Below are 27338 nucleotides of genomic sequence, written 5' to 3' on the forward strand. Positions count from 1 at the left end.
TAGAGGTTTTTTAGGTAATAGTTAATAAAATCTTGGACCTTCAAGAGCGTCATCGTTCAGGAAGAGACCGTCGAAATTGAAGTCTACGTCGACGTTTGCCAAGACTTCTTCAACAATGGAGTTTGGATTAATATCGAATAGCGGAAGTTCCACATAATGGGGGTTAGACATGGGTGGGAGACCCGCCAAGGTAATGTCTGAAAGGTTTTCGAGATTACCGGCATGGTATCCCTCTACTGGGGTGCCTGCTAGCGAAGGGTCAGGGTTTTTATTGCCAAACCAGTCGCCGGGTTGCGAGTTTTTAATTGGCCACATATTGATCGCCGATGCGGCGGACTTGCTGTCGTCAAAACAATTGGAATAGAGGATACAGCTTTCGTGGAGCATCTCGTGCAGCGAGTCTAGGGTTTCGGTATATGAGGCCGTATCTAAAACGTTGGCGTCCGAGTTCAATGCTGATACTCGCATATTGTACTTGCCCACAGCCAATTTCAAAATATGAATTGTCACCAGGGCGACGATAGCCCACTTAAAGGTGTAGATCCCGCGCCTACGCCTTGCCACCGACACTACCGTGTTTGAACATTGGGTAAGGAGGAGAAGGTACTTTAGCTCAAATTCATCTTGGAGAAACATGCTTCCCACAACGGACAAGAATCCACATAGATAGCCCATTAGTAACTCCGTCAACATGTGACTGTGTTCGTCATGACTAAACATGTGGTCCACCAGCTTTAGTAAGTTTGCTGCATTCTCCGCGGAGTCGGCTAAAAACGGATATGGCTTAGCAATCTTTATTGTTTCCGGAAGAGTAGATCGTACCCAAGGTGTCTGTACAACGGAACAACACACTAGGGTGTACGTCCAGTAAAACTTGATGTAAAAGATTAGAATCTTGGAGTAAATATGGTTAACAAGCGGGATATCTTCATCTGCCTGCCGCATCAGGACTAATTTGGCATGCATTTCTGCGATTGACTCTAGGTTATAATTAGGTTTCAAAATTTCAGGCAGAGACTCTTTGAGGGTGTCCAACCGTTCCACAATATCTTTAATGCATTGGAAGCGACCTTCGGGACTTAGTTCTGTAGATGCTTTACTACACAGCAACTTGACGTACGCGTAACCCTGTATGCTATACAGTTTGTAATAGTGGTATGGTAGTGTTTGAGCCAAACAATGGATGCTGTGCTTACTTGCGTAATCTAGCAGGCCCGAAAGTTGCTTTTCCAGTTCAAAGCCTGCAGGAGGATTAGGTTGGAAGTCATACCCGGCGTTTGGGTATACTTGCCAATGCAGGAGCTGATAAAAATCCCAATCATTAAACGAGGTGTTATCATGTTCATGTATGAGGGATGGCTTGCCTGTGAACGCGGAGAACATCTTGTCGTAACGATAGCACCACCACCATATGTCCAAGCGACGGCGTTTTTCAACAGGGTCTTTGATATTCATGTATGTCTCTCTGCGATGCAATCCGAGAGTTTGGCCTATTCTGATGGCGCTTGCCAGTTGTAGATAAGTCATCCGAGGCACCGGGGAATTCTCCAAGTATATACAGAGGAAGATAAGGGCCTGCATGTAACCGATTGGATCAGGTACTGAGGACGTCCACGTGGATTGGACAATATTAACGGTCCGAATCAGCATATTGTTGCCCATCTCATCCCACTTACTGTTTATCTCCTCCTTTGTGTTAAATCCCTTTACTACAACTGCGAGCAGCATTATAGTACCCACCAAAAATTGGTCAGTAATATTCAGATCTTCAATCGATTCATTTATTCTGCTAAACACCGCGGTTGCTTGGTCGGGCGAAATAACAGGATATAATGGAAGCACCTTATACAGGAAGACCTGAAAAAGTTCTTCACATTGCTCTTTCGTTGGCCATGGCGGAATCAAATTCAGTGTTCTAGGAGACAAAAACTTGGCATAAAACATTTCATGATTCATTTTAACAAAATTGTTCAGTCTTATAAGTGGCAGCAAAAAATCCGCAGACTTACCGTACGCCATATGCAAGTATGAGAGGCCCCGTTTTGAAAAAATCCCGATAGAAGAATGATTACCGAAGTAGGTGTCAGCTTTGTCCGGACATAGAACAGGCAGCTGGCTGCCTTTCAGACACTGCGCGTCAGAAACATCAGATGCAGTGTGCAGTGGTGATGACTCAATGTCCGTCGTACCGCGCGTTTGCTGCTGTCTAGACGACTTATCAATACTCACGTCGTCGCTAACTTCGTCGGAATCGTAATCACTCGCGGCAACTGGCGAATGAATTTCAGCATTGCCGCCAAAACCCTCCAACCTTTGACCCTCAGTATCTTGACCCTGTAATTTCGAAGAAACATCGACCAACAGTTGTTCTAACCGGTGCAGCCGCGAACTAAGATCGCCAAGCAATTTACGATTGGAAACCCTGGTGGAAGCCGCTTGCCGCTTCTTCATAACATACGTGTATGTACAGCACAAGCTGTACTTCTCACAGTTCAAACATGGATCCTTTCCGTCACATTTAATCTTCTTTGCGCGACAAGTATCACATGCTTTTGAAACCCGCTTCCGCGGTACTCTAGAGTCCATCTCTGACATAGTTACCGTTTGTTCCGCCTAATTCCCACAGCTTTACAGAGTGTTCTAGCGATTGACAGACAAAAGTATATTCAAAGTCAATATAATCGATAGACGATCCAACTCTTAATTCAGAACTTTTGCTCAAAAATTGTAATAAATCAATGTAATCTCGATCTAATACAAAGGCAGGGTTTGTTCATTATGTTTTAGGCTACTTATTACCAATTAGCAACGTGTGGAGCACTTTGTTATGACAACTTATTTTTGCCATGAATGAAGTTTAGACCTCCGAACCGGAATCCGGGTAACACCAATGGTTACCCGGAAACCGTGGGCGGCTATTTGTTTTACAGTCACGTGACTTAGCCGTTTGTCCAGCCAATCAGCGTGTGCGATTCCGTAGGCTCCATTAAAAAAAAATTTTTCATTGCGCTATTTATCTATCGTGTCCAAGGTGAGTTTCTATGTAGACTATTGTTAATAAAGAGCCGATCTATTTAAATTGCCAACATTTATCAACTTTTTAATTCTTAAACGTTCGCTTTAGTAATTGTTGTTGTGTTTACCCCAAGAAGATAGTACTTTTAACAAAGCAGATACATTAGTGAAAATGGCTGACAATCAATCTAACTTCGTTTTAAACTTTTTAATGGGTGGTGTTTCCGCCGCAGTCTGCAAGACTGTTGCTGCTCCAATTGAAAGAGTTAAGCTTTTGATCCAAAACCAAGATGAAATGATCAAGCAAGGTACTTTGGACAAGCGTTTCAACGGTATGGGTGACTGTTTCAAGAGAACTTTCACTAACGAAGGTGTCATCTCTTTCTGGAGAGGTAACACTGCTAACGTTATCCGTTACTTCCCAACTCAAGCTTTGAACTTTGCTATCAAGGACAAGGTTAAGGCTATCTTCTCTGTTAAGAAGGAAAACGGTTACGGTAAATGGTTTGTCAGCAACTTAGCATCTGGTGGTGTTGCTGGTGGTTTGTCTTTGTTGTTTGTTTACTCTTTGGATTTCGCTAGAACTAGATTGGCTGCTGACAGTAAGTCTGCTAAGAAGGGTGGTGAACGTCAATTCAACGGTTTGATTGATGTTTACAAGAAGACCATTGCTAGCGATGGTATTGCTGGTTTGTACAGAGGTTTCATGCCATCTGTTGCAGGTATTATTGTTTACAGAGGTTTGTACTTCGGTTTGTTTGACAGTTTGAAGCCATTGGTCTTGACCGGTGACATGGAGAACTCCTTCCTTGCTTCCTTCCTATTGGGTTGGGCCGTTACCACCACTGCTGCTACTGCTTCTTACCCATTGGACACTGTTAGAAGAAGAATGATGATGACTTCCGGTCAAGCCGTTAAGTACAGCGGTGCCTTCGACGCTTTCGGTAAGATCGTTGCTGCTGAGGGTGTTCCATCCTTGTTCAAGGGTTGTGCTGCTAACATCGTCAGAGGTGTTGCCGGTGCCGGTGTCTTGTCCTTGTACGACCAATTGCAGCTAATCATGTTCGGTAAGAAGTTCTAAACAAGTTAATTAAGCCCAAGAACTAGATGTTTAAGTTGCTTTTTTATTTTGTTTTCCTTGTTATAATATGAACTTGTTATTAAGAATTTAAATTGTTTCAGACTATCTGCTGATCCTGTTTACTGTAGAAGGGTTTATATTGCAAATGAGTTGGGTTAACTGGTCGTAGGTGCCGCCTCGTTAGAGATGGCTTTTGCTGCAGAAACGGACTCTAGCAGCAATACTACGGACCCCTCATTTAGCGCAGCTTGTCCGCTGACAAGCCTGAATATTCATGAATATATAACTTCAACTAACTGTTAAAGTAAATAGAGTATTTTTTATAAAAAAATATTAAATCTTTATTATTACATCGGTAGCCTGGCCGGCTGTCCGTAAAAGGAACATTAAGGTTCCAGTCGTAATTGTAGATGTGTTTTAATTATCAATATGTATGGTACTAATTTTTGGTGGAGCCTATTTGGCATTCCTTTTATATGGTGGCACTGTTAATGAAAAAATGTCTCTCCTTTATCGTCTAACCTTATAGTAATTGTGTTCATTGCCATAATATTTCATTATCTCCATAATGGCTTTTTACTGCTTGCGTTGGCAGAGCTTCCAATAGTCCCTGTTGCGAGATCATACGTCGAGCCATATTTATGTGCGCTACCCGGACGTACTGTCAAATGTCCTTTTGCCTTAGCTGACTTTAAATCTCCCATGGTGGTTGATTTTGATATAGTACTAACACCATTACCGTTTCGAGTGCTAAAATTACTTTCATAGGATAAGCTTGGTCCATTTTCATTATGTTTGGAGCCCCTGATGTAAGCTAGGTCCCCTTGGGTCTTCGACTTACGAATAGTGGATGGTTTCTGGTTGGTGGAACCCGATGAGCTATTGTATAATCTCTCAAACACGCTTTTTGAAGCAATGACTTTAGGTTTTGATTTTCCGTTGTCACTACCGAAAGTGTAATTGCTAGATCTTGGAGCAGAGGTGCCATCAATATGATCAGTACAGCTTATGCCACTACTGCCACTTAAATTCCCACTGATATTTCCATCACCTTCGCATGAGCGAATTCTAGAACTAGAACGGTTTCCTCCTGAAAACCCCCCTGATAGAAACCCCGTTGATGCCGATAGGTTCTGCCTTGATGTACTATGCTGTCTTGTTGTATGAGTAAAAATTGAAGATGTGGATGATGGTGATGAAGATGCGGGAGGTTCTCTTTTCGTGGAAAATACAGATCCCGAATCAGGTACACCTTTGGCAGACCCATTATTCATTTTCTTTATTGAAGTAATCGTAGGTTTTGCAAACGTTGGAAAATGCACATCATTACCTTTCGAAGAAGTTAACGAACTTCTATCATTCTTAAACTCGTTGTAAAGATTGTTATACCCCTTAGACCTAGGTATATTATTTTCCTTCTCGCCACCGGAAGCTAAAGACTGACGCATTATTGATGATCTGCGCCTTTGTCTCTCCTTTTCCCGGTGGTGCTCTCTCGGAGTACTCATATGCATTCTTAGTCTTCGTATACGCCTTGTTATGTCCGTAATTGGGCTATTGGTTAATCGTTCCACAGCGTTACCCATCACGTTCCGGGCTCGCTTACTATATAGCACAGCTTCTCTATCTTCATTGTTATTGGACGATGCAGATGATATAGCGTCTTCGATTGTTGTATATTGCTTGGGCGTGGCCGGCACGTCTAACCCATGACGATTACGTTTTACCGCATAATGTGTATCGATTGAATCCATATTTTGAATCAGTTCCCCATGAATACTTTCAAATCTTGACCCATAACCTGACCTCGACTGATGCACTGCGTCAGAATGTCCTGCATTAACGGGAATCACTAAAGGACTTAGGTTGGCTATTAAATTCGTCGCCCTATAATCCAACTCATTGAGAACAGTTTTTCCCAGGCGATTAGAGACACCAAGCTCTTCTATTATCTTCTGATTGGTTTCCACATACTGCTGGGGGAAGCCGCCGTGCGATGATGGATTTTGCATTGGCAACATAGCAAAAACAGCAGTAATAAATATTTTTGTCTTGTCCTGTTTCTTGTTGTATGGATATCTTTAAGGGCTGTTATTATTTCCAGAAGGACCAATAGTCATATAACCAACAAAGTATGCCAAAAACAGTGTTGATTATCCAAGCGTAACTATCGTTACTAGTCTAAGCGCCAGTATATTCTACTTGAATAAATCTAGTATCACTATTCAATACCGATAAACGCACAATCTAGGCTAAAACAAAAAAAACAAATAGCTTTTGAAGTTTAGCCTGTATATTTCTTGCCGAAAACACTTGTTAGATTCCAATTTGCTAATAGCAATGCCCTTCAGCGTCCTTTATTTTATCGAGGTTTGACTTAGCACAGTTCCTGGAAGATTAAGGGATTAGGAGACCTAGGGTTCCTTAAAATCTTTTAATACTGCTAGTTAGAGTTCTATAACGAAATCCTATTAGGATTTTTGATTGGAAACGTCAAGATTGAGAGTATTTCCTTGATTTGTTTTGTGGTGAAGTTGCCGATGTAGCGTCGATCTAGATCAGGAAGCTGAAAAACACCAAAACAAACAATGACCTGATTTTACATACATATAAACAACACGCTAAAAGTGATCAAATACATGAAATGTAAGCCTACTGGAGAATATAAGGAGTCTGCTGAGACTCAGATTACATTCTCTTATCATGCAATGGTTGTAACCGACTTGTTAGGTATCCCTAGTGTTGTTAGTTTACTGGAACTGGTTGATGCCATAAGCAGGCTTATAGAAGGCAATATGTAAACACAATTTGAGTAATTATTAACGTGCGAAGAGTTCTACAAGTAGCCGTTGACGTTTGCACCGGAGATTTATTCTAAGATAAAATAATAATACACACATACATAATGATAGTAAGTTATATAGTTAGATATCAATATAAAAGAAGAAGAAAATTTAAGTAATACAGTGGGGCAAATCATTTACAGCAATGGAAATTAAAGAGGGATGACTCGTAACATCATATTTATATTCATGAGTAGGTCAATTCCTACTGGAAAGGCCAATCCCGACTCCCAGATGGATTAAGGAAAGAACTTTGACGTATTCAAATGGAGGTGTAAGATAATAGGAAGGGGAAACGGAGCGTGCAAAAGCTGTAATTGTGGACCCGAGCTAAATTGAATCACCTCACCCTTGTTTTTTTTTTTTTTTTTTTTTTTTTTCTTTTGTTAAGCGTTTGTAAAGATTCTTCTGGTGGAGTGGCAGGGGTTCTTCTAATTTACGCTTTTTTTTATTTTAAAAAAAAAACTAGAATCAATCCGTGCATATAATCGAATATGTGTTTGTTAGCTTTGGGATTTCGTTGGCTTGATTGATTTGATTTGAGAGTTTGTACTTTAGATCTTTCCTGGGCGTAGATGGGTGGAGTGACTTTTGGATGTTCAAGTTTCTTTGCACATGTAGTAATTACGTGCATGCAACCAGAGCTTCATTGTTTTTCCAGGCGTCTCTCCTTCTCAGTCTCCAAATTTTTAAATATCATCGTTTGAGCCAATTTTACAGATTTTTGATCACTACCAGTAATTGTAAATTCTCTTTCGTTGTTTTGATTTGGTTCCTGCGCCACAGTAATTTTTGTTCTTGTGTACTTTCTCAAGTTTGCGATACGGTTACCGCCATGACCCAATAGCGCTCCTACGTACTCAGTTGGGATACCAACGGTTGCAGTAACGTGGATATCTTTCGAATGCTTCGAATGAGGGTAGTACCTCTTCTCTCTTGTCTGCAAAACCTCATCGTTGATCAAGGTTTGGTTGATGTCTTTGATACAGTTCGCTATCGAAGTAGGGAACCCCTGAATCTCCAAGATCCTATCTTGGGAATCAGGAAGGAAGGTTTTAGATACCACCAGCTTTACTGAATGGACTTCAATTAGCTTCTTAATTTTAGCGCCCTGCGTACCAATAATAGAGGAGACCTGACTGTTAGTTACAATCAACCGCAAGTTACCAATCTGCTTTAACTTCTCGGGATCTTCGATCTCGTCCAGGGAAGGAGGAGGGAGTATGAAGTTAAGGTGCTTAAATACGTGCTGCTCGTGCTCTTGTTCACCCGACTCTTCTTCTGTAGAGTCATCAGCAGTCAATACCTTCACCAAACCAGCCAAAGAATTAGCAACAGCGGTAATACCACCCGAAACCTCTAGTATACGGTCTGAACATGACTTCTCCTTAGGTGAAATACCAATCTTCACTCCATTCGTAGTCCGAATATTGTTGATAGTGTTACCACCAGGTCCAATGATTCTCGCTGCCTCTCTCAATGACAACAACACTTTTTGCGTAACAGTCTGCGATGGTTGGAATGTCGACGTCAACGGTGAAGCGCCGTTATTAGAAATTTTTGTCGTTGTCGCGTCCTCCGTGCCAGTACCAGCGCTGGCACCTCCAACGTCTGCTAAAGTCGTTGGCAAATCTGTTGCGGTAGCTGCAGTTGTATCGCTCATTATCATCAGTAATACGACGCCTAATGTAATAAGGTAACTCTATAAAGGCTATTTTTGAAATTTCGACTTGCACCAAGCCCTTGACTGTCTATATCTTTAAATGACGCCTAGAATTTCAACTATACTTTCAAGGATCAAAACAATACCTCGCAACTTTGCTCTGCTACCTTTACGTAACTGACACCCTATAATTACACAAATAAACAACCCTATACAAAAAAGAAGGGAGGCAAAAAAAATAAAGCTTTTTGTAGCAGTTTTCAAATACTAGCGAAATTTTGTATATACAACCATGGAACAATCACCAAGACCGGGTAACGCCTGTAAATCTTGAAACAGCCGGAGCTTGACGACACAGACATAAAAGGCCGGGTAAATACGTACAGAATGCTTTCTAGAACATAGGTAACAAAAAGCAACGGTCTCTACATTGCTAATGTGGATGGTTACTAATGTACTAAGTTATCACAGCGACAGAACATAGCATATAAGGCTGTTACAGGTTGGGTGCAGTTAAGGACAATTTTAGACACTAGATAGTTTTACATTATTTGGAGGTAGTTAATCACATTATTGCTATTAGATAGAGTAAAACTAGTTTAACCGCACATGACAAATCATAAGTTACCAAAGGTGACATGCATAGCAAGAGCTAGGATTCCTACAGTTCGCGGACCAGATATATTTCTACACTTATATCAGAATGATGTAGATAATAAAGAGCATTTAGCTATTGTCTTTGGCGAAGATATACGTTCGAGGTCCTTATTTAGATATCGTGCCAATGACACACAGCATAGCCGGATGGTTCGGGGCGCATATGTTGGGAGACTATTCCCAGGCCGCACAGAAGCGGATAGAGACACTAAACTTGACATGAAACTTACATTTGACGCTTCTGGGGAATTAGAGGTATGCCCAGAGACTACATGGTGTAAAAAGCAGACACTTGTGAGAATCCATTCTGAGTGCTACACTGGGGAAACGGCGTGGAGCGCGCGGTGTGATTGTGGCGAACAGTTTGATCGTGCAGGGCATCTCATATCTGTTGCCGAAGAGGATGGTGTTGTGGGCGGCGCCGGCCATGGGATTATCGTTTATCTCCGACAGGAAGGGCGTGGAATTGGACTTGGGGAAAAACTTAAGGCCTACAATTTGCAGGATTTGGGTGCGGATACCGTGCAGGCGAATTTACTCCTAAAGCATCCTGCTGACGCACGTGACTTTTCGATTGGAAGGGCAATTCTTATAGACTTGGGCATTGAGGAGGTACGGCTTCTCACCAATAACCCCGATAAGGTACGCGAAGTCGAATGTCCTCCAACCTTGCATTGTGTGGAAAGGGTTCCGATGGTGCCGTTATCATGGACTACCGAGGGCGAGGGTATTAAGTCACCCGAGGTGAACAATTATCTAGTAACGAAGATAGAAAGAATGGGTCACTTATTGCAAAAGCCCCTAAGATTGCATAGGCGCGGATCCGCTCCGCCGCTGGAAATGAACACCCTGGGTTAACATCGTTTGTATATATATCTCCTTCCTCTGGAATAACTGCCCGTACCCTTTTAAGTGTACGTAAATTATACAGGAAAAGCTACACATAATAGAAATACCAGACATTCAACTCTTAAGACTCCTATTCCCCTAAAAAGCAATAGAAACTGTATTTATTGATGAAACTTCTCTATAAATGAACTCTAGGATAACAGTAAATATCATAAATGTTGCCAATGCAAACGCCAACCCTGATCATGAAAAGTTCCCCGAAGGAGACAAAAACAACCCTATTAGTGAGTGCCTGGCCTCTCCCGTAATTGTAGCAAGAATACGTCCATCCTCCATAACATATCCCAGACTACCATCATCACTAAAAAGTGTTGAAGTGGACCTCGATTTATGTGACCTTAAAAAATCGTTATACCCAGCAACTGTGGTTAACTCCACAGGCGCACTTGCTAGAAACGACATTGTCGACCCTGTAGATTCACTAGATTGAAATTGCGATTTATTGCTCAACTTGTATAGAGATTGCATCCTTACTTTACCTTCTGACTGCTCTTTGCTATATATTGACTTACTTACCGCTCATGTAATACTCCTACAACGTTTACTTACGCTTTTTATATAAGATAAATTACTCCCTAAACTACATCATGAATCACAGTCATCGGTGAAAGGGCAATGGTCGTTAAGACGTCGGTGCTGACATATAGCCCTTGTAAAGGTGCTGCACCTACTCAGATAGGAAAAATGTGCTGACGCATCGGCGTCAGTGGTCACGTGATGCGACTGGTTGAGTCCACAAAGTTCGAGATTTTTTTTATTTTGGGGGGCAAGATTTATAAAGACAATTAAGCTTAATTAATTAATAAGCGTAGTAAACAAAGGATCAGTGTGACAAAAGTTATACTAGAATAGAGATAGGATTATTGGCACTGAATTGGACTTCAACAATTCAAATGGAGGAGCCTAATACTCATAATTTGAAAAAGCTTGGCGATAATGAAGTATCAGGGATTGAGAAATTGCAGATATTGATGGCTTTTAAGACACATGTTAAGAAAGAATTGGTACATAGCAGTGCAATTAATGAATATTTCGATGTTTTAAGGGATTTTTTGATGGCAGATGGCCTGGAGATAAAATTACATCACTTGAGTCACTCGTCCTTATGTTATTTGATCAAGAGGGTTGCAATGCAGGAGCCGGACGAATTTACCGATCAGCGCATTAATTCATTGATTCGGGTTGTTTTACTACGAAGCGGGTCACAGGAGCGCAAGGTATGGGCTAGCTCGGTGAAATCGTTGGAGGCGATCTATTTATGCAAGCCTAGTGAGTTTGAAACGGAATTGGCTAAGATTTGCCTAGAAAGCAGGTCGGAAGACCGGACAAAATGTTTGTTGTTCATGGATGAGTTGATCCAGTTACAGCAAGTAAATAATAGGAACCCTATGGACTTGGTAAATCGATTTCTTGACCTGTGGATCAAGGTTTTAAACGATGACAATACGACAGAAAGTGGGGGAAGAGACGCAGAGTTGATACATGATATTCTCAAGAAATATTACAGTGAAGAATCGATCCAGCAGATAATGTGCCAAATAACGCGACAGAAGTCGCTGGATCTGTTCTTGCGAGCAGGGCATTCCCTGCCACAGTCTGCAGAGAGTGGGAGTACATCAGAGAGCAGTCCGTTTGAACCTGAAGAGGAGATTGCGCGTCTTATGGATGAATTGCCTGCAAATTCCATTAGAACCAGCATGGGGGATACAAAGGACTATCTGTCATTCGAACATCTGATGAGGGATTTGGAACAACTTACGGGGTGCTTCCAGGCACTGAAGGAAACAGAGCATAACTGGCGGCAGCGGCAGGATGCTATTATCTTGCTTAGACGGATCGTGAAAGGGAATGTATCCAGACAGTTTCCCGATGAGTTTGTCCAAATATGCCGTGAATTAAATCTTACGGATTGCATTTCCAAGGCTGCTTTATCCCTTAGAACAACACTTTCTTCGCACGCGTGCAACTTGATAAAGGAGATGTCTATAGAGTTAGGCCCGAGGTTGGAACCATTGGTAGAGTCGCTATTAATTCCCTTGCGTAGCTTGCTTTCAGCCACGAAGAAAATCGCATCACAGACGGCATTTGCAACTGCAATAATTCTTCTGAGTAATACTCCCTACCATAACAGGCTATTTCAACAATGCCATGCGTTATCTCGGGACAAGAATATTTCACCTAGGGCGTACGCTGCAGTATTCCTTCGTGTTTATATCATACGATTTCATAGAAGGTTAGAGCATTCATCTGCTTTAGTCGAAGAATGGCTACAGAAAGGTTTAACGGATGCACAGACGCAAGTTCGTGAGGCTATGCGAATTACATTCTGGTATTGGTACGCAGTAAACAATATTAGTGCGAAAAGGATATTGGATAACTTACCTAATCAAATGCGCCGTATAATCGAAACCTCGATACCGTCCTACTTAAGTATTGATTATAATGTAGTCGCGTCAGCCAGTTCCAATGAGTCTTCCAGGAGATCCAGCCTTGGGCCTAGAAAATTTCCAAGTTATGCGGCTCCCACACATTCATCGACATTACAGAAACTAGCATCAAACTCATTCGCCAATGGCGTTGGTTCACGTTCATTGAGTGATCCATCGAATAAGAATTGTCCGATATCCGGTACCCTGACATTGTCCAAGAAGCAGTTGTCCGCTGCGAAAGCCAATTCAATACCATTAAAGGATGCATTTTCATCACATCTTGACATGGAAAACGTTAACAGTGAGGCTTTGGATCTGTCAGAGGATTTAACAAATAGCAATCCAAATACGCTGGTAAGGAAGTATCTGAATACGGATACCAATACGGAAGAAAATATAGAACAGGCGTCTAAGGGGGAGTTGGAAAACATGTATTCATATATATCCTCAAGTGTTCTACATGAAAATCAACAGGGTCTTCAGATTTTAGAAAACTTGCTTTTGATGAAAGCTCCTATCGACACACAAACACTTTTACCATCGTTGGTTAAATTATCAATTCAATCACCCAAAAGTTTCCGTAGTTTAACAGGGAAATCTTCCTTTTACAAACTGCTTCCGTTGATAAATTTAGTTGAACTATGTGCTATCAATGAAAAGCCTAGTTCTATTATTATCGACAATTTTCCTCCTGAGGATATAATCTACTCTATCACCAGTTCATTTGAGAAATTTTTCCCAGCGCATGATGACCAATTATTTCTTTACTATGTGAAGTATCGGTCAGTTATTTTCAATTACTGTTTCACGGTATTGATTGACATTATTGAAAACGGTTTCCAATTCCCGGCTGATAATAAACTTTTCAGCACAACATGTATTAATGTGTTTAAAGCATCAGGTAATGACTTTAACATGGATAACTACTACACATTAATATCAACTCTTTATAACGCTAATAACTCACAATTTATTGAGTTATTACGCGAGGCACCAACATCAAGCAAGTTTAAAATTGCAAATAAATTACAACGGCATAACCCAAGTTTTGATTTACAGACAATTATGTCCAGGGAAATATCCGGAGATTCTCATCAGGGCAGTGCAAGGCAAAATGACAGTCCTTTGGCATATGAAAACATCGATATTGATAATACTGCGAATCTATTAGAAATGACTTTAGTAACAGACTTAAAATATTCCAATATTGATACTCCGATTCCTAGGCAAATTGATAATGCACCAGCTGCTCTTATTGAAGGCTCTTCAAAGAACGATCGACGTTTCCATGACAATAAGTCGAAGTATTGTGATGACGAAAGAAGATCGCCTGTGTCTAATGAACTCAAAAATCTGACTGAAATGACGAGAGTGGTTAGTGTCTACCAGCAGCTCAATAAGGAATCCGACGTAGATATGGCTGATGAAGAGAAGTTTAGGGATTCGGAAGATCGCAACAATTGCGGATTTCCTCTAGATGATATTTTTGATGAGGATAAACAGGTCCATAGTGTAAAGTTCAATGAGATCCCACGCATAATCGATATTAATAAGAACTGGGATAGACATGACGGCGATACTAGTGACAATACTACTAATAATGGTAGTGAAACACACGGTAGTTTCAGAGGCATGACTGAATTGGTCGATAAGGAAATGGAAAAGTCACCAAGGTTACAGTTTACGGACGAGGATTCCAAATTATTATCTGATGCAATTAATGAAATCGAACTTAGACGCCAAAGTGATGAAGAAGATCATTCTAGTAGGCCAATGACCAAGGAAGACGATGAAGAATCTTCCGCTGGGCAAACACACACCAAGCTCTCGCAAGAAGTAGATCCTTTCACTGACCACTCTAAATCTGCTCAGGGCAACGCTAACTCTGGCAATAATAAACTATTCATCTCCTCGAAGGTAGACATTGACGTACTGTCAATTCTATCTCCCTCGTCTTTAACCTACTTTGAATTAGAGCACATCCATGTATTGGACATGAATGGGATGAATGTCACAGAGATCGAAAAAAACTTTAATACAATAGATAACGGCAACACCAGAATAACGGATATCTCCTCAATAATTGGAACAATATCAAATGATCCTACTAGTGAATTGATTCATTGGTTAACAAAATTTAGAGGTCTAAGTCGACTTTGGACGTTAATTACCGATCTAGTTGACAGTTCTGAATCCCCACATACGCATAACTTCCTAGTGTTCTATTCTGCATTACTTATTGCAAATTTTCAACTATCTACATCCCTATTGTCAAGTGACTTTATTGAAGATGCATCTTCACTTATGTTTTCTGAACTATCGAACTTATCCTCATACGAAAACGAGTTCTATATATGTAGCTGTGAACTTCGTGAGATCCTTATTGAACACCATAATAAGGAATACCTCCCAGAGCTACTCCAAACTTGCATAAAAGAACTAAGACTCTCAAATGAGCGTATAAAAGTTGCTTTCATATTGGAGACCATTGATAATATTATCACTCAGATGGATACGCTACTATCGTTAGACATTCTACAAAGCTTGACCAATTTTCTGCAAAAATATGTGAGTAGTAATTTTACTGAGTGGCGCTACCACTCAATTAAGCTCCTATCACAAGTTAATGCTATCCTAGTTGAAATGAATAGTCCACCAGAGTTAGTAAGGTCAACTTTTAGTATGTTACTGGTTGAAGAGGTTGATCTTGTGAAATCGTTCAGGACGACCTAGATATTTTAATACTTTTTGGCGTTTGGTGTTCATCATTTTAATAAGATTTTTAATTAGGCAGTTTAAAGTCATCTAAAATTCATCTTAATACTTAGAATCATTATTATAGATTAATATCTATATCATTTTATTTGCATAACGTTAATTTATTTATACTCATGACCTATAAACCTGAACTGGTATCAAATTTTGGTCCCGAAGCAGATAATCCTGATGTCATCGCGATTTTGGAGAATTATATGAAACTTTATGCTTTAACAGCTGATGATCTCTATATTAAATGGGAGCAATTCTCCTATCATTATAAGGAAGCTGTGAACTCATTAGATAAAACTAGCTTGGATAATTTTAAGGTATTCATTCAACAACAAACTGAAAAGCATGCTACATCTTCATATGCGGGTAGTAATCCGACGAATGGTAATGGCTCATTGATGGCAACCGGGTCTTCTGCTACTAAAAAACCAAGGGTACCTAGACAAAATGGAAGTCCCTCCTTATTTGGTTTTGGTGGATCTCCGAAGACGCCAATGTTAAAGAAAAGAAGGTTGGAGCCTACACCTAGTAAATTATCTGATGAAGCAGGGCTGAATAATACCTCCTCGAGTAAAACTGGTTTATATACGCCTAATGGTACTTTGATAGACAAGGCTGCTCAGATTCCAACTCCATTAAGAGGTAACATTGAAGCAGACAAAACTCTTCATTCAATAAATACCGAATTGCCTGTTGCGGAAGGAATTGATATGGACAGTGAGCAGAAAGTGAGGCTGGCTCCTTTTTATGATGCCAAGAAGTATAAATATCGTACGATGAGGCAAAGCTTATTGGATTCTGCTGAAGTTCTTGATGAACAAATCAATTTCTTTACTGATATAGTGCAGGAGCATTTCAAACTATCAAATAGTGACATAGGCGATCCAACAATACAGTCACAATCTTCAGTAACATGTGTCGGTAGGATCGTTCCTGAAAATCCTTCCGATGAACGTATTAATATGGAATCTGTCGCTATTGAAACATCACGCTCGGTTGGAATTGGCAGACGGGTTAAGCTGGACCTTACGGATGTAAATGAATGCTCATTGTTTCCTGGACAAATAGTTGCTATGCGCGGTAAAAACGCCAATGGCGAGTATTTCAAAGTAGAAGAGTTGCTCGAACTTCCCCATTTGAACTCACCTGTTTCAACTCTACAAGAGATTCAGGAAGCCCATGTTGCGATGGAAAATAAACATACAAAAGTAATAGTTACTTGCGGCCCTTATACAGCAAGAAATGCTTTAGATTTCTCTAATTTGACCGAATTTGTTGCAAGAGTCAATTCTACAATTAAGCCACATGTTTTGGTTATGTTTGGGCCATTTTTGGATATAACCCACCCTCTAATAGAAACTGGACAAGTACCCAACTTTCCAAATCTGAAAGTTCAGCCAAGAACTTTGGATGAGATATTTATGAAGGTCATATCTCCCATATTAAAATCAATTAACCCAAATATCCAGGTAGTCATGATTCCGTCAACGAAAGATGCTCTTTCAAGACATGTTTCATATCCACAGGATTCATTTTCAAGGAGAGATTTACAACTACCGAAGAACTTTAAATGCTATACAAATCCAGCAACATTCCGACTGAACGAGTTCTTTATGGGATGCTCTAATATCGATACATTTAAAGATATTAAGGAAATAGCCAAAGGGACGAAAACTTTGTCAAAGAATAGGTTTGATAGAGTTAGCGAACATATATTACAGCAGCGGCGGTTCTATCCATGCATCCCAGGAAGTATTAGTACTCGAAAATCAGCTTCTGGAGACGATCGAGAACATATATCTGGTGCTGATTTAGAACTTCCATATTTAGGATTAACTGAATTTGTTGGCGACTTTATTCCCGACATAATGATAATACCTTCCGACTTAGTTCATTTCGTCAGGGTTGTAAAAAATGTTTTAATGATAAATCCTGGGATATTCATAAGGGCAGGTGGGTCTAGGGGAACTTATGCTCAATTATCTATAGCTCCTCCGGATTTGGAAGTCGGTTGCTTGACAAAGGTAACTGGAAATGAAGATGTTTACCTTCATAATATCTGGAAACGTGCCAGAGTAGATATCTTATCTGCGTAAAGCTAATACGAAATATCTACAGGTATTAGTTAGTACTTTATGTTCTATACATTTGGATTTACAATTCAAGTCAAGAATGCAATAGGAGATTAGTACAATCAGGATCTCCAGTTTACTGAGATTCTTTACCAATAGGTAGTTATCCTTAGAAGAAGGGAAGCTAAAATTGAGTATAGTTCGAGTTCCATTGAATGGTTAGTGTCTATGTTTAAATAGAAAGTATTAATTACATCATTAGATCAAAACTTCTTTTTTAGCTTGCTTAGTGGAGATTTTAGGCTATGTTTAGATTTCGAAGATGAATGTTCAGAATCCTTTTTCATAGGTGTGCTAATGAATTTTGTTATATTTTTGATAGAGCTGGACTTCTTTGTATTTGTTCTTGTTAGCTCTGTCGAGCTAGTTTTTCTAATTTCTTTATCTTTAGGCAAAACGACTGGTACTGCGTATGGTATCTGGGCCTCTTCATGGGGGCTTAAGACCTCATCAACTGACTCTTGCGAATATGATAGACCCTGGGTAACACTAGTAGGTGGCTCGCTTGGAGGCTCTACTACAAGTCTTTTAACTTTTATTGGAGTCTCTGGGATCTCATTTTCGGGTCTTATACGTTGGAATTGAGCCTCATTATGTGGTAGAGTTTTAATTTGGAGAACATCTGGTCGCGTTTTATTTCCAGCCACTGAGGGCGTATTCTGATCTTCTAGTACAACGTAAGTATCCTCAGGAGAAAGATTTGGCGCATAGTTAGTATTGTCAGTTATTTCTCGTGCATCCTCGCCTGGACTTATGAGATTGACATCAGCGCTATATTGTGTAGTAGAATCCGTACCACTTGAGTTGTTCTTCATATGACCTTGTCTCTCATTATAATTCTTGGAAGTCGGAATATATTCAGGTAATGTAGCACCAGCATCAGATTGGCTCATTAAAACTGGTGTGTTACTTTCAGTAATTGTTCCACCCGTATATGCGGGTTCATCGTTGGTTGGTGAGGGTATGGTATGCGGCATTGCAGTTTCTTTCGTACTATTAATTCTGTCAGTATTCTTATGTGCAATTGCAGCAACCGTTGGACCAGTGTTATGCATTTCTGATGCAGTATGTATTGGTGGGAGGGCAGTTTTTGGAGCTTGTTTCATTACAGGTATTGGTGCTGGTACGGGATGAACGTTTCCAGAGACATTATCTTCACCAAAAGCGCGCGTCATAGTTCCTGTAGAAGAGCCATTAGTATTATTCGCTCCAGATATATGCAAGGTTTTCGTATCCTCGGCCCCAATAGCAGATGTTGCCCCTGTGTTATGTTTAGCGTGGAGTGTAGACTTTGGTTTAGCACTCAGTGTGCCAACTATCTCTTCGGTTTCGTGGATAACCCGATTATTATATTTCTCGTCAATAGAGCCGCGATTAATTGGTTCCTGTTCTTTCAATACGCCTAGCTTTTCTGAGCGAACATTTATGAGATCAGCTGAATCCGGTGCAGACGCAATCATGCTAAATGCGTAACGCAAGAATAAGCCAAGATGCTCAGCAATCATAACATAGATAAATATCAACTTCCATTCGTAACGAATTGGGGATTTGAGGAACCAGTTCTGACTTGAACTTGCCATAGTACCATATCCCACACCTGGTAAATCGCAATTCCTATACATTATGACAATCGCTGGAGAAACAAGAGAGGCAAACCAGACCAAAAACTCAAGAACCACGTTCCATGGAGATAATGTTATAGGTTCGAACCCCTTCATTGCTGCAGTGGCATATTTGTTAAGAGACGGCGTATGCTTAGTCAACGCTCTCCACATGTCACACTTAGAAATGATAATATTAAGAATAATGCATATTAATGGAGCAATGGGCCAGACAGTGGAAAACATGACTATATAACCGAATTGAATCACCATCTTCCTCACATTGGCATCAACATCAAATTTCCCCCATGGGCTATTATTATATGCGTTCGCCTTGTTAATTATGCCAGAGTCGTTAGGATATTTCTCGTTGATTAACTGCTGGGCCCTGTTGTATGCAGAAGTTGGGCTATTTTGCCTACTAATTATAGGCATGATCTTCCCCATGACAATAGGCAGTAGGTTTTCCACGCATAAAGCTATTATCTGGTTGGTCACGATAAAGTAGAAAAACTGCGTCTTGTAACGACTTGTGTTAAGCTTAAAATCCTGGTCAATCACAGAAATCCTGTACTGTTTAGAAAGGTGTGCAATTGAGCCCAATCTGGGATTAAGTTTATGCCCCAAAGGCAAGTAAACGAAAAAGGTAATCAGCAGTGGAACATAACTGGTCAAGAAAAGCAGAACAAAGCTCTTCTCGGCTTTTGACTTATCAGGATTTGGCCCGTTTTCCCATTTAACCAACCATCTAACAAAAATATTATAAATACTTGTAAGCACCGGAACATATGCTGAAAGCAATATTACAGGCACTAACGACAAGATACTTGAGAATGGTCCTTGATAGAGTTGCGTGAAGTAGATCTCAATGAAAAAGCATACGAATTGAAAGCTTACCAGACATGCAGTAAAGCTAATCGCAATGGGAATAAAGCATAATTTCTTGACAAAAACACTCTTTGAATCCTTAGTAGGTATTGCCGTCTTATAACCCAATCTCTTCGAATATAATGGCTCGCTGCGATACTTCCAATCAACCGCAAAGGCCATACCCCAAACTAAAACAGCAATAGAGTAAAACATGCTGAACTCCCAGGGACCATGCCTTGTAAATAGCCTGAAGGCTAAACCAACTAATCCTAACGATATCAACCACAAAGTATAACTCCTTTGAAAGGCAAAATATAGAGCAATGCCTGGATTATTCGTTATAGCAGCAATTTCAACCAATTCATTAATACTTGGTAAGAATTCCTTATTTAGGTTGCCCACCAAACGTTCTAGACGTTTATTATCCTCGAAATTACGGAAAGGTATCACACTCTTAACTATTGGATACTTTTCAACCTTTAATGGTAAAACATCGCTGTTATCCCTTATGAATAAGCTAACGTTTTTTTCTGAAGTACCTGGCCTAACCTCATAGGAGCATCCGCATACTTCTAACTCTTTGATCAACTGGGGGAATACCGACTTGTCATACTGTACATCGAGCACAAAATTAGCATCTAGTTCATCTAAACTTGACATTTTTACTATTGACAGTCGTTATTGAAACGAACAGTGAACAATCCTAGAGAATAAGCTTTTATTTTTTTTCAGTCCGTAAGTCCACCGCCTAATAAAGGGTAAATTGAAACACAACACGGTAAGTAACTATAACGTGTATTGAGTAGCACTATAACTTTTTATTAAAGGAAAAAAAAAAATGTAAAGTATATCTTTTCAAGTTAATTCTTTTACAAGGTTAACTATTAATCATTAAAAAGAGATAACTAAGAATTGTTATTTTTTAATCCTTGTCCTTAATTGTTGCTCTTTAAATTTCCAATTGAGGTGTTGTTTATTTCTTTGCTATTGAATAATCATATGATTACTGCAGAGTTTCTTCTATTCACTTGGTGATCCTTAAAAAAAATCTTAAAGGAGTCCCCGGAGTCAAAAGGGAGCCCATGTGACCAGATGAAAAGCCTCTCGGTCGCTCTGTACGGGGTTGAATAAGCGGTGGCTCACGATGCCTAATTATTCATAGCCATAAGAGGTGCAAATGGCAACCAGAATAATTCGAAAGGGGATTTCGCTGGCGGTTCGAGGGCTAGGGAGTAATATGGAAGGTGTTGATCGAGAAGTTACACTTAGAACTGCGTATCAAAATGTTGCGCAAAAGGTCTTTGAATGTACTACGGCTAATGGGCGCGATAAACAGGATGTGGAGTTACTTCCTGTGTCTAAACTAAAGCCTGCGACTGATTTGGAGATTCTCTACAAGCACGAGGGAGTGAGGCACTTTGGTGAGAACTATGTTCAGGAACTTGTGGGCAAGGCGGCTGTTCTGCCACGCGATGTGAAATGGCACTTCATCGGGTCGCTGCAGACCAACAAGTGCAAGCAGCTTGCGAGAATTGAGAATCTGTATGCTGTGGAGACAGTTGATTCGCTTCAGAAGGCCAAGAAGCTGGCAGAGGCACGTGCCAAGTATTGTCCTGAGGCAGAGGCTATTCGCTGTAGCATAGAGATCAATACTTCTGGCGAGGAGCAGAAAGCGGGCCTTAGTGAAGAGGCGGATATTCTTGAGGTCGTCGAGTTCTTTCTCTCAGGCGATTCCAAGCATGTGATTTTGCATGGTCTCATGACAATTGGCTCGTGGGATGCTTCACATGGAGAGGCTGAAGAGAATAAGGACTTTGCGAAGCTAGTTGAGTGGAAGAAGAAACTGGACAGTAAGTATCGGCTCGACTTGAAGCTATCTATGGGAATGAGCGCAGATTATGCGCAGGCAATTAAACAGGGTTCGAATGAAATTAGAGTTGGCGTAGGCATATTCGGTGCCCGGCCTCCAAGAAAAGCATAGCTCATGCGCATACTAGATGTAATTAAATATGCATTATTAGTTAACTTGCATTATTTATTAAATTGCACTTAATATGCAACCTACGATGTCTTTAGATAACTCTCCTGGACTAGTAGTTTTGCACAAGGTATGTATTTTATTGTCTACAGCATGGAACTTGAGTAGTGAACCGAATTTCCCTTCAGATTTGGTATGCACTATGCTAACAGCGAACAACGTGTTGAGGATTGATTCTTGCTTGATAAGTTCAAACCCAATTCTACGAAGGTTCGTTTCTAGTCTGGGCATATCTATAGCTTCGAGAGTTTCTTGAAATTCTCCCATAGTTCCAATAGACTCGTGGATTGATTTCCATCGTTGAACAAACTCGGGGAAAGTAGTCGGAGTAGGTGGGACTTTTAGCGTGCTAGTAACTCCATACCCAATTTTCAGGTTCAGTTTGTTGATCTTGCCTGAGTGCCTATATTTGAGCTGAACGATTGGAGCTTTCTCTATTGAGAAAGGACGCTGTGTTTGAATTTTGAAAACAAAGGCAGTTCGATCCTTCGAATGAACGGTAAAGTTAGCAGATTCTAAGACGTCCACTACGTACTCTGCTGTATTATCAGTTCTTATTGGTACCAAACCTATATTAAAACCTGTTAGAGGAAAAACGCCTTTGTTCACAAACGTTAGAGTAACAGTGGATAACGATGGCTCTTCGGGGTCTTGGATGACACGGAAAAGGATCTGCAATGACAGATCTTGATAAAAGATACCCTGCTGGTGCAGAATCATTCTTTTAAATCCTTCTTCCCAGCGCTCTGATAGCTCAATTGAAGAATAATCAATTCTTACACTACGTGACTGCGGAGGTGAAATGGGAATGGAACTCCCACTTGTTGTAGATCTTAAGGCATTAGTTTCAAAGACCGAGCGTTCGTATCCTGCAGAAGAAGGAGGACTGCTACAGTTGCTTACATCCTGACTATTGATAATTTCGGGGAAGGGAGGCATTGCACTGAAGAGCAAATCCGTCAGTTTCATGTCACCATCCTTCAGTTTGCTCAGTTGGATAATCTTAATGTACTGGTATGCACGACTCTGTAAAGAAATATCCACTGAGTTGAGCTCCAATTGCAGAAATTTTAGCACAGAAGTGCTTATTTTCGGATTGAAACGGAATAGCTTAATCATGGTCGTTAATATCATAGCCCGCGTATATACACTGACATTGGCATACTGGTGCATAAATACATTGAAAAGGTCCCCTATTGAAATTTTATGCACAACGAGATCTCCAAATTCGCCCAGTAGAAAAGCTCCAATTCTTATAATTGATTCAGTAGCATCTCTAGAAGAGACATAGTCAACCAGGCGAAGACATGAAACCCGCTGGATATCAGGATTGTTAACAACAATTTGACACACCTTCTGCCAGGCATTCCCATCGCCTAAAGTGACTTCGTTTCCTACTAAATACAACAATTTCATTGTGGAAAGAACGTACCACTCCAAATTCGAAGGGAAGCGCTCCAGGATCTTCGATATATGCTTGTAAACATCGACTTCGAATGATTTTAACGTTTTGGCACGTGAACGTACGAACTTTAACAGTTCAGTAACAGTCACCTGTGCGTATTCTTCATTCGCAAGTATAGAAAGTAATTCAACTGCTTTTCTACTGGCTGATATGTCCGGCTCGGTTTTCAGAAGCGAGAAAAGCTTAGTTAACAGGTTATCTCTTAGTAGATCTTCAGCCTTAGGCCCCACTATAGTTGCCATTTTGGCTAGCATCACAAGTGACAGGTACCGTGCATTCCCAGATCTTGATGATAACAAAGACGAGAGAGTTGAGATACATGCGGCAATTGCTTCAGAAGAAGGTTCTAATTTACAAGCCAGCTCTATTAACCCAAGGCTGTTTGAATCCCACAATGGCAAAGGAGTATCTTCAGGTTTATTAAACTTAATTGCTTTCCTAACATAATGCCTTAATGTTGCCAAACTCTTCTTGTCAATGTTGCTGATGTTAAAGTTCACGTCTGTAGCCGCGTTTCCTATTAAAACGTTGAGCAACCTCGCCAAATTGTTGATTAAGAACGACTCTCGAGTAGTACTGTATTGAGAATTATTAGAAGTTTGATACGCGGATTCCGCAGCGTCCAGGTATTCGCAAAGCAGTTGGATTAGCCGAGGTACAAGCTTGACACATTCGTCGTAGGCAACGTGCTGCGCCATGTATTCAATCAGTGGTAACCCCGACATCACTAACCCATGTTCGCGGTCATCGTCCAATAGAGAAAAAATCGTCTGCGTCCAATCTTGAAGGCGAGAGTCTTCCTGACCCGACAGCAAATCGGCGGTATTGCGCAGCATCGCTAAAAGTGTGACCGACGCCTTCGATTTCAACATCGGAGACGATGTATGCGACGATAGGATCTTAAAGACCAGGTAAAACATTTCATTACATAGCGTCCGATACATCGCCCCAGTAGTACCTATGTAATTAAGAGCCAATCCCACACAATTTTCGTCATCTGAACACAGATCTACCTTCAACTGCCCTATCACAGAGTAAACAACTTTATCCTCAACATCTCCAGTACACATAAATAACTCTAAAGTCATATAACCAAAAAATTTCTCTGAATAAACCCTCGATCTCAACAGTATTAAGCACTGCTCCAATCCAAAAACTAACTCATCAAGCTTCTTGGCATTGGTCGTAATGTAAATATAAGCTAATTTTGCAACATATTTCTTCCTCTGATAACCACTAAGATTTTTCAAACCGAACTTCGCCTTAACATTTCTTAACTCAAACTGAATCCTTTGTTCTTGAACCTCAGCGCTATTAGCAACCCTTATATCATTAATAAAATTCTCTAAACCTCTCATTATTACAACGTTAAATCACCACCGTTTTTAAGCAAATCAGTAAATATAACCCATAGAATATAGCAAGCAAAATATAATGCCTAGTAAACCAACATAAAGTCCATAGTGTATGTTCTAAGTTGTTTACTATATTTATTACCGTTGTTTATTTTAGGTCTACTAAAATTTCTACATTCTATACGGGTGGTAGCCAAGGAGATTTACTTACGTAACATACTCCAATAAAACAGTCTTAAGGTAAGTAACCTGTAACTGCAGAGTGGTGGTTAGTCAATGAATAGACATTAATATACTTTTATTATATTTGACCTCTTGTTTATTAGTTGTGCGGTTGTTATTGTTACGACTGCCGTTAAGGCCATTATCAAATAAAAATCTCAATTCTAAAATCTCAGAACTTGTTAGCTTAAATTTATAAGAACTTTAGGATATAGAAAGCTGCAAGAATGGCGCTCTGGGTTGATAAGTATAGGCCAAAATCATTGGAAACGCTGTCGCACAGCGCAGCTCTAACGAGTCAGCTGGAATCGTTGACAATGGCAGCAGAAGATTTGCCTCATATACTTTTTTATGGTACGAATGGTGGCGGTAAAAAGACTAGATGTATGGCATTACTAGCTGGTATATTTGGACAAGGGGTGTTTAAGTTAAAGATTGATGTTCGGCAGTTTGTTACACCGTCAAATAAGAAGCTGGAGTTGAATGTTGTCAGTAGTCCGTATCACTTGGAGGTAACTCCTAGTGATATGGGAAACAATGACCGTATTGTTGTGCAAGAATTATTGAAGGAGATAGCTCAGATGGAGCATGTTGATTTTCAATCTAACGGAGAGGGTTTGTCTCGCCGTTATAAGGTAGTTGTGATTAATGAGGCGGAATCCTTGACGCGTGACGCTCAGGCAGCATTGAGGCGTACTATGGAAAAGTATTCCAGGAATATTAGGATTATTATGATATGTGAGACGATGTCTAACATAATAGCGCCTATAAAGTCGCGTTGTATGCTTGTCCGTGTTCCCGCGCCATTGCTGAGTGAAACGGTCCGGATTATGGAGAACATCTGCTCGGTGGAAAATGTAGAGGCGAATGAAAACAAGCTTTATGAGATCGCTAATTTTGCTAACGGTAATCTTAGAGTGGCATTGCTAACCTTTGAGTCGATTTGCTTACAAAATGACTTGAAGTTGACGGAATCTACTGCGTTGATCAATCCGGACTGGATGGTCGTTGTGCAGAAACTAGCTGCAATGATGATGCGAGAACGCAATGTGGCATACTTGGTGGAATGCAGGGCAACTCTGTACGATCTACTTTCGCACTGTATCCCTGCAAGTATTATTTTGCATGAAATGGCATTTGCGTTGTTAAAAAACGTCCATTCAGATCACTTGAAGTTGCTGGTGATCCATTGGGCAAGTATATGCGATGAGCGCTTAGCTTTGGGAAATAAGGCTATTTATCACCTAGAGGGATTCCTGGGTAGAATTATGTACGAAATCGAGACCAGTTTGCTGATGAAATAGACCCGTAATAATCCTTAATAAAACACATTTCGAGTGATACTGGTATATATTTACTATATAAAGGCTAATTATTTCAAAGCACGATAGCGATAAATTTTTTATGTACATTATAATGTGCTAACGTCCCCGGAACATCTTATATTGATCCTCCTTCGACCGCAATTTGTTTATATACTCTTTGGTAGGATTCTTTTCGAGTTCTTCAAAGTAATTCACCTTTGGATCGTGAGCAGGGTCCTTGAAACTGTGAAGGCCAGTTCTTACAAGGGTATTGCGGGAGACAAATTCATACTGACCAGGCAACTTCGTACCAGCTTTTCTGAATGCTTCACGTGCAACTCTCTCATGCAAGTTGTCACCGGCCATTTCAAAAATAATCTTACCGGTGGGGACTCTCGCCATCCAGTGATCAAATCCACCTTTACCCTTACCCATTCTAGTTTCATTACCCTTGACGCAAACAGCAACATTGGTACATAATCGACGCCATAATTTACCATTAGTGACCTGTCTAACGTATCTCATAATTGCATTATCGGCCTCTTTCAATTGTATGGCAGTTAATCTGACACCTTCAGACTTCAAACGTATACCGAATTGGCCGAACTCTAGTTCATTACCTTTGATGGAACCTCCCGTCCGTACTGGAACTCTACCTTTATGCTTCTTACGTTGAACTTTAAACCTTGGTGCATATTCATGTACGAGACGCCTGCTTATCTGAAAAGAAGACGACAACGTTTTGAGCCCCAGTGGTCTGGAAAACAAATTAACGAACATCTCTAATCCTCGTAAAACCAATAGGCGACCGCAAACCCCTTGAAGTAGCCGTGGAAGGTTGTCTCTTACAGGTGAACAGTATTTAACGAAGTATTAAGATAGTAAGAATTAGCGATGAGGAAAATTTTCATTACCGGGTAACCTCATCGGATGATGTACATGATACATAATTAAAGATAAATATAAAAGCGCTGCAATGAGGTTT

General features: G+C 40.4%; 13 protein-coding genes across 13 annotated transcripts; 6 read left to right on the forward strand and 7 right to left on the reverse strand.

The window, feature by feature from the left end:
• Positions 1-21: 21 nt before the first annotated feature.
• On the reverse strand, positions 22-2595 carry AW171_hschr2237 (Zn(II)2Cys6 transcription factor; the record flags this gene model as incomplete). Its single annotated transcript, XM_018130187.1, has 1 exon — positions 22-2595. The coding sequence occupies one exon, from the start codon at positions 2593-2595 to the stop codon at positions 22-24; it is 2574 nt and encodes an 857-aa protein (XP_017985717.1).
• Positions 2596-3187: 592 nt separating this feature from the next.
• PET9 (ADP/ATP carrier protein PET9) lies at positions 3188-4096 on the forward strand (the record flags this gene model as incomplete). The annotated part of the gene is made up of 1 exon (XM_018130186.1): positions 3188-4096. The coding sequence occupies one exon, from the start codon at positions 3188-3190 to the stop codon at positions 4094-4096; it is 909 nt and encodes a 302-aa protein (XP_017985718.1).
• A 557-nt stretch (positions 4097-4653) lies between these two features.
• Positions 4654-6117, reverse strand: SHE1 (She1p; the record flags this gene model as incomplete). Its single annotated transcript, XM_018130185.1, has 1 exon — positions 4654-6117. One exon carries the CDS (start codon positions 6115-6117, stop codon positions 4654-4656), a length of 1464 nt encoding a protein of 487 aa, XP_017985719.1.
• A 1468-nt stretch (positions 6118-7585) lies between these two features.
• On the reverse strand, positions 7586-8608 carry HEK2 (Hek2p; the record flags this gene model as incomplete). The annotated part of the gene is made up of 1 exon (XM_018130184.1): positions 7586-8608. The coding sequence occupies one exon, from the start codon at positions 8606-8608 to the stop codon at positions 7586-7588; it is 1023 nt and encodes a 340-aa protein (XP_017985720.1).
• A 603-nt stretch (positions 8609-9211) lies between these two features.
• RIB1 (GTP cyclohydrolase II) lies at positions 9212-10117 on the forward strand (the record flags this gene model as incomplete). Its single annotated transcript, XM_018130183.1, has 1 exon — positions 9212-10117. The coding sequence occupies one exon, from the start codon at positions 9212-9214 to the stop codon at positions 10115-10117; it is 906 nt and encodes a 301-aa protein (XP_017985721.1).
• A 234-nt stretch (positions 10118-10351) lies between these two features.
• Positions 10352-10636, reverse strand: AW171_hschr2242 (uncharacterized protein; the record flags this gene model as incomplete). The annotated part of the gene is made up of 1 exon (XM_018130182.1): positions 10352-10636. The coding sequence occupies one exon, from the start codon at positions 10634-10636 to the stop codon at positions 10352-10354; it is 285 nt and encodes a 94-aa protein (XP_017985722.1).
• Positions 10637-11061: 425 nt separating this feature from the next.
• STU1 (Stu1p) lies at positions 11062-15330 on the forward strand (the record flags this gene model as incomplete). Its single annotated transcript, XM_018130181.1, has 1 exon — positions 11062-15330. The coding sequence occupies one exon, from the start codon at positions 11062-11064 to the stop codon at positions 15328-15330; it is 4269 nt and encodes a 1422-aa protein (XP_017985723.1).
• Positions 15331-15488: 158 nt separating this feature from the next.
• On the forward strand, positions 15489-17462 carry POL12 (DNA-directed DNA polymerase alpha subunit POL12; the record flags this gene model as incomplete). The annotated part of the gene is made up of 1 exon (XM_018130180.1): positions 15489-17462. One exon carries the CDS (start codon positions 15489-15491, stop codon positions 17460-17462), a length of 1974 nt encoding a protein of 657 aa, XP_017985724.1.
• Positions 17463-17701: 239 nt separating this feature from the next.
• Positions 17702-20629, reverse strand: IST2 (Ist2p; the record flags this gene model as incomplete). The annotated part of the gene is made up of 1 exon (XM_018130179.1): positions 17702-20629. One exon carries the CDS (start codon positions 20627-20629, stop codon positions 17702-17704), a length of 2928 nt encoding a protein of 975 aa, XP_017985725.1.
• A 517-nt stretch (positions 20630-21146) lies between these two features.
• AW171_hschr2246 (pyridoxal phosphate homeostasis protein) lies at positions 21147-21950 on the forward strand (the record flags this gene model as incomplete). The annotated part of the gene is made up of 1 exon (XM_018130178.1): positions 21147-21950. The coding sequence occupies one exon, from the start codon at positions 21147-21149 to the stop codon at positions 21948-21950; it is 804 nt and encodes a 267-aa protein (XP_017985726.1).
• A 57-nt stretch (positions 21951-22007) lies between these two features.
• Positions 22008-24830, reverse strand: APL3 (Apl3p; the record flags this gene model as incomplete). The annotated part of the gene is made up of 1 exon (XM_018130177.1): positions 22008-24830. One exon carries the CDS (start codon positions 24828-24830, stop codon positions 22008-22010), a length of 2823 nt encoding a protein of 940 aa, XP_017985727.1.
• A 446-nt stretch (positions 24831-25276) lies between these two features.
• On the forward strand, positions 25277-26353 carry RFC5 (replication factor C subunit 5; the record flags this gene model as incomplete). The annotated part of the gene is made up of 1 exon (XM_018130176.1): positions 25277-26353. The coding sequence occupies one exon, from the start codon at positions 25277-25279 to the stop codon at positions 26351-26353; it is 1077 nt and encodes a 358-aa protein (XP_017985728.1).
• Positions 26354-26470: 117 nt separating this feature from the next.
• On the reverse strand, positions 26471-27133 carry MRPL16 (mitochondrial 54S ribosomal protein uL16m; the record flags this gene model as incomplete). The annotated part of the gene is made up of 1 exon (XM_018130175.1): positions 26471-27133. The coding sequence occupies one exon, from the start codon at positions 27131-27133 to the stop codon at positions 26471-26473; it is 663 nt and encodes a 220-aa protein (XP_017985729.1).
• Positions 27134-27338: the final 205 nt, after the last annotated feature.

This window comes from Eremothecium sinecaudum, chromosome II (assembly GCF_001548555.1).
Source record: "Eremothecium sinecaudum strain ATCC 58844 chromosome II, complete sequence".
In the NCBI taxonomy this organism is placed as follows: Eukaryota; Fungi; Ascomycota; class Saccharomycetes; order Saccharomycetales; family Saccharomycetaceae; genus Eremothecium; species Eremothecium sinecaudum.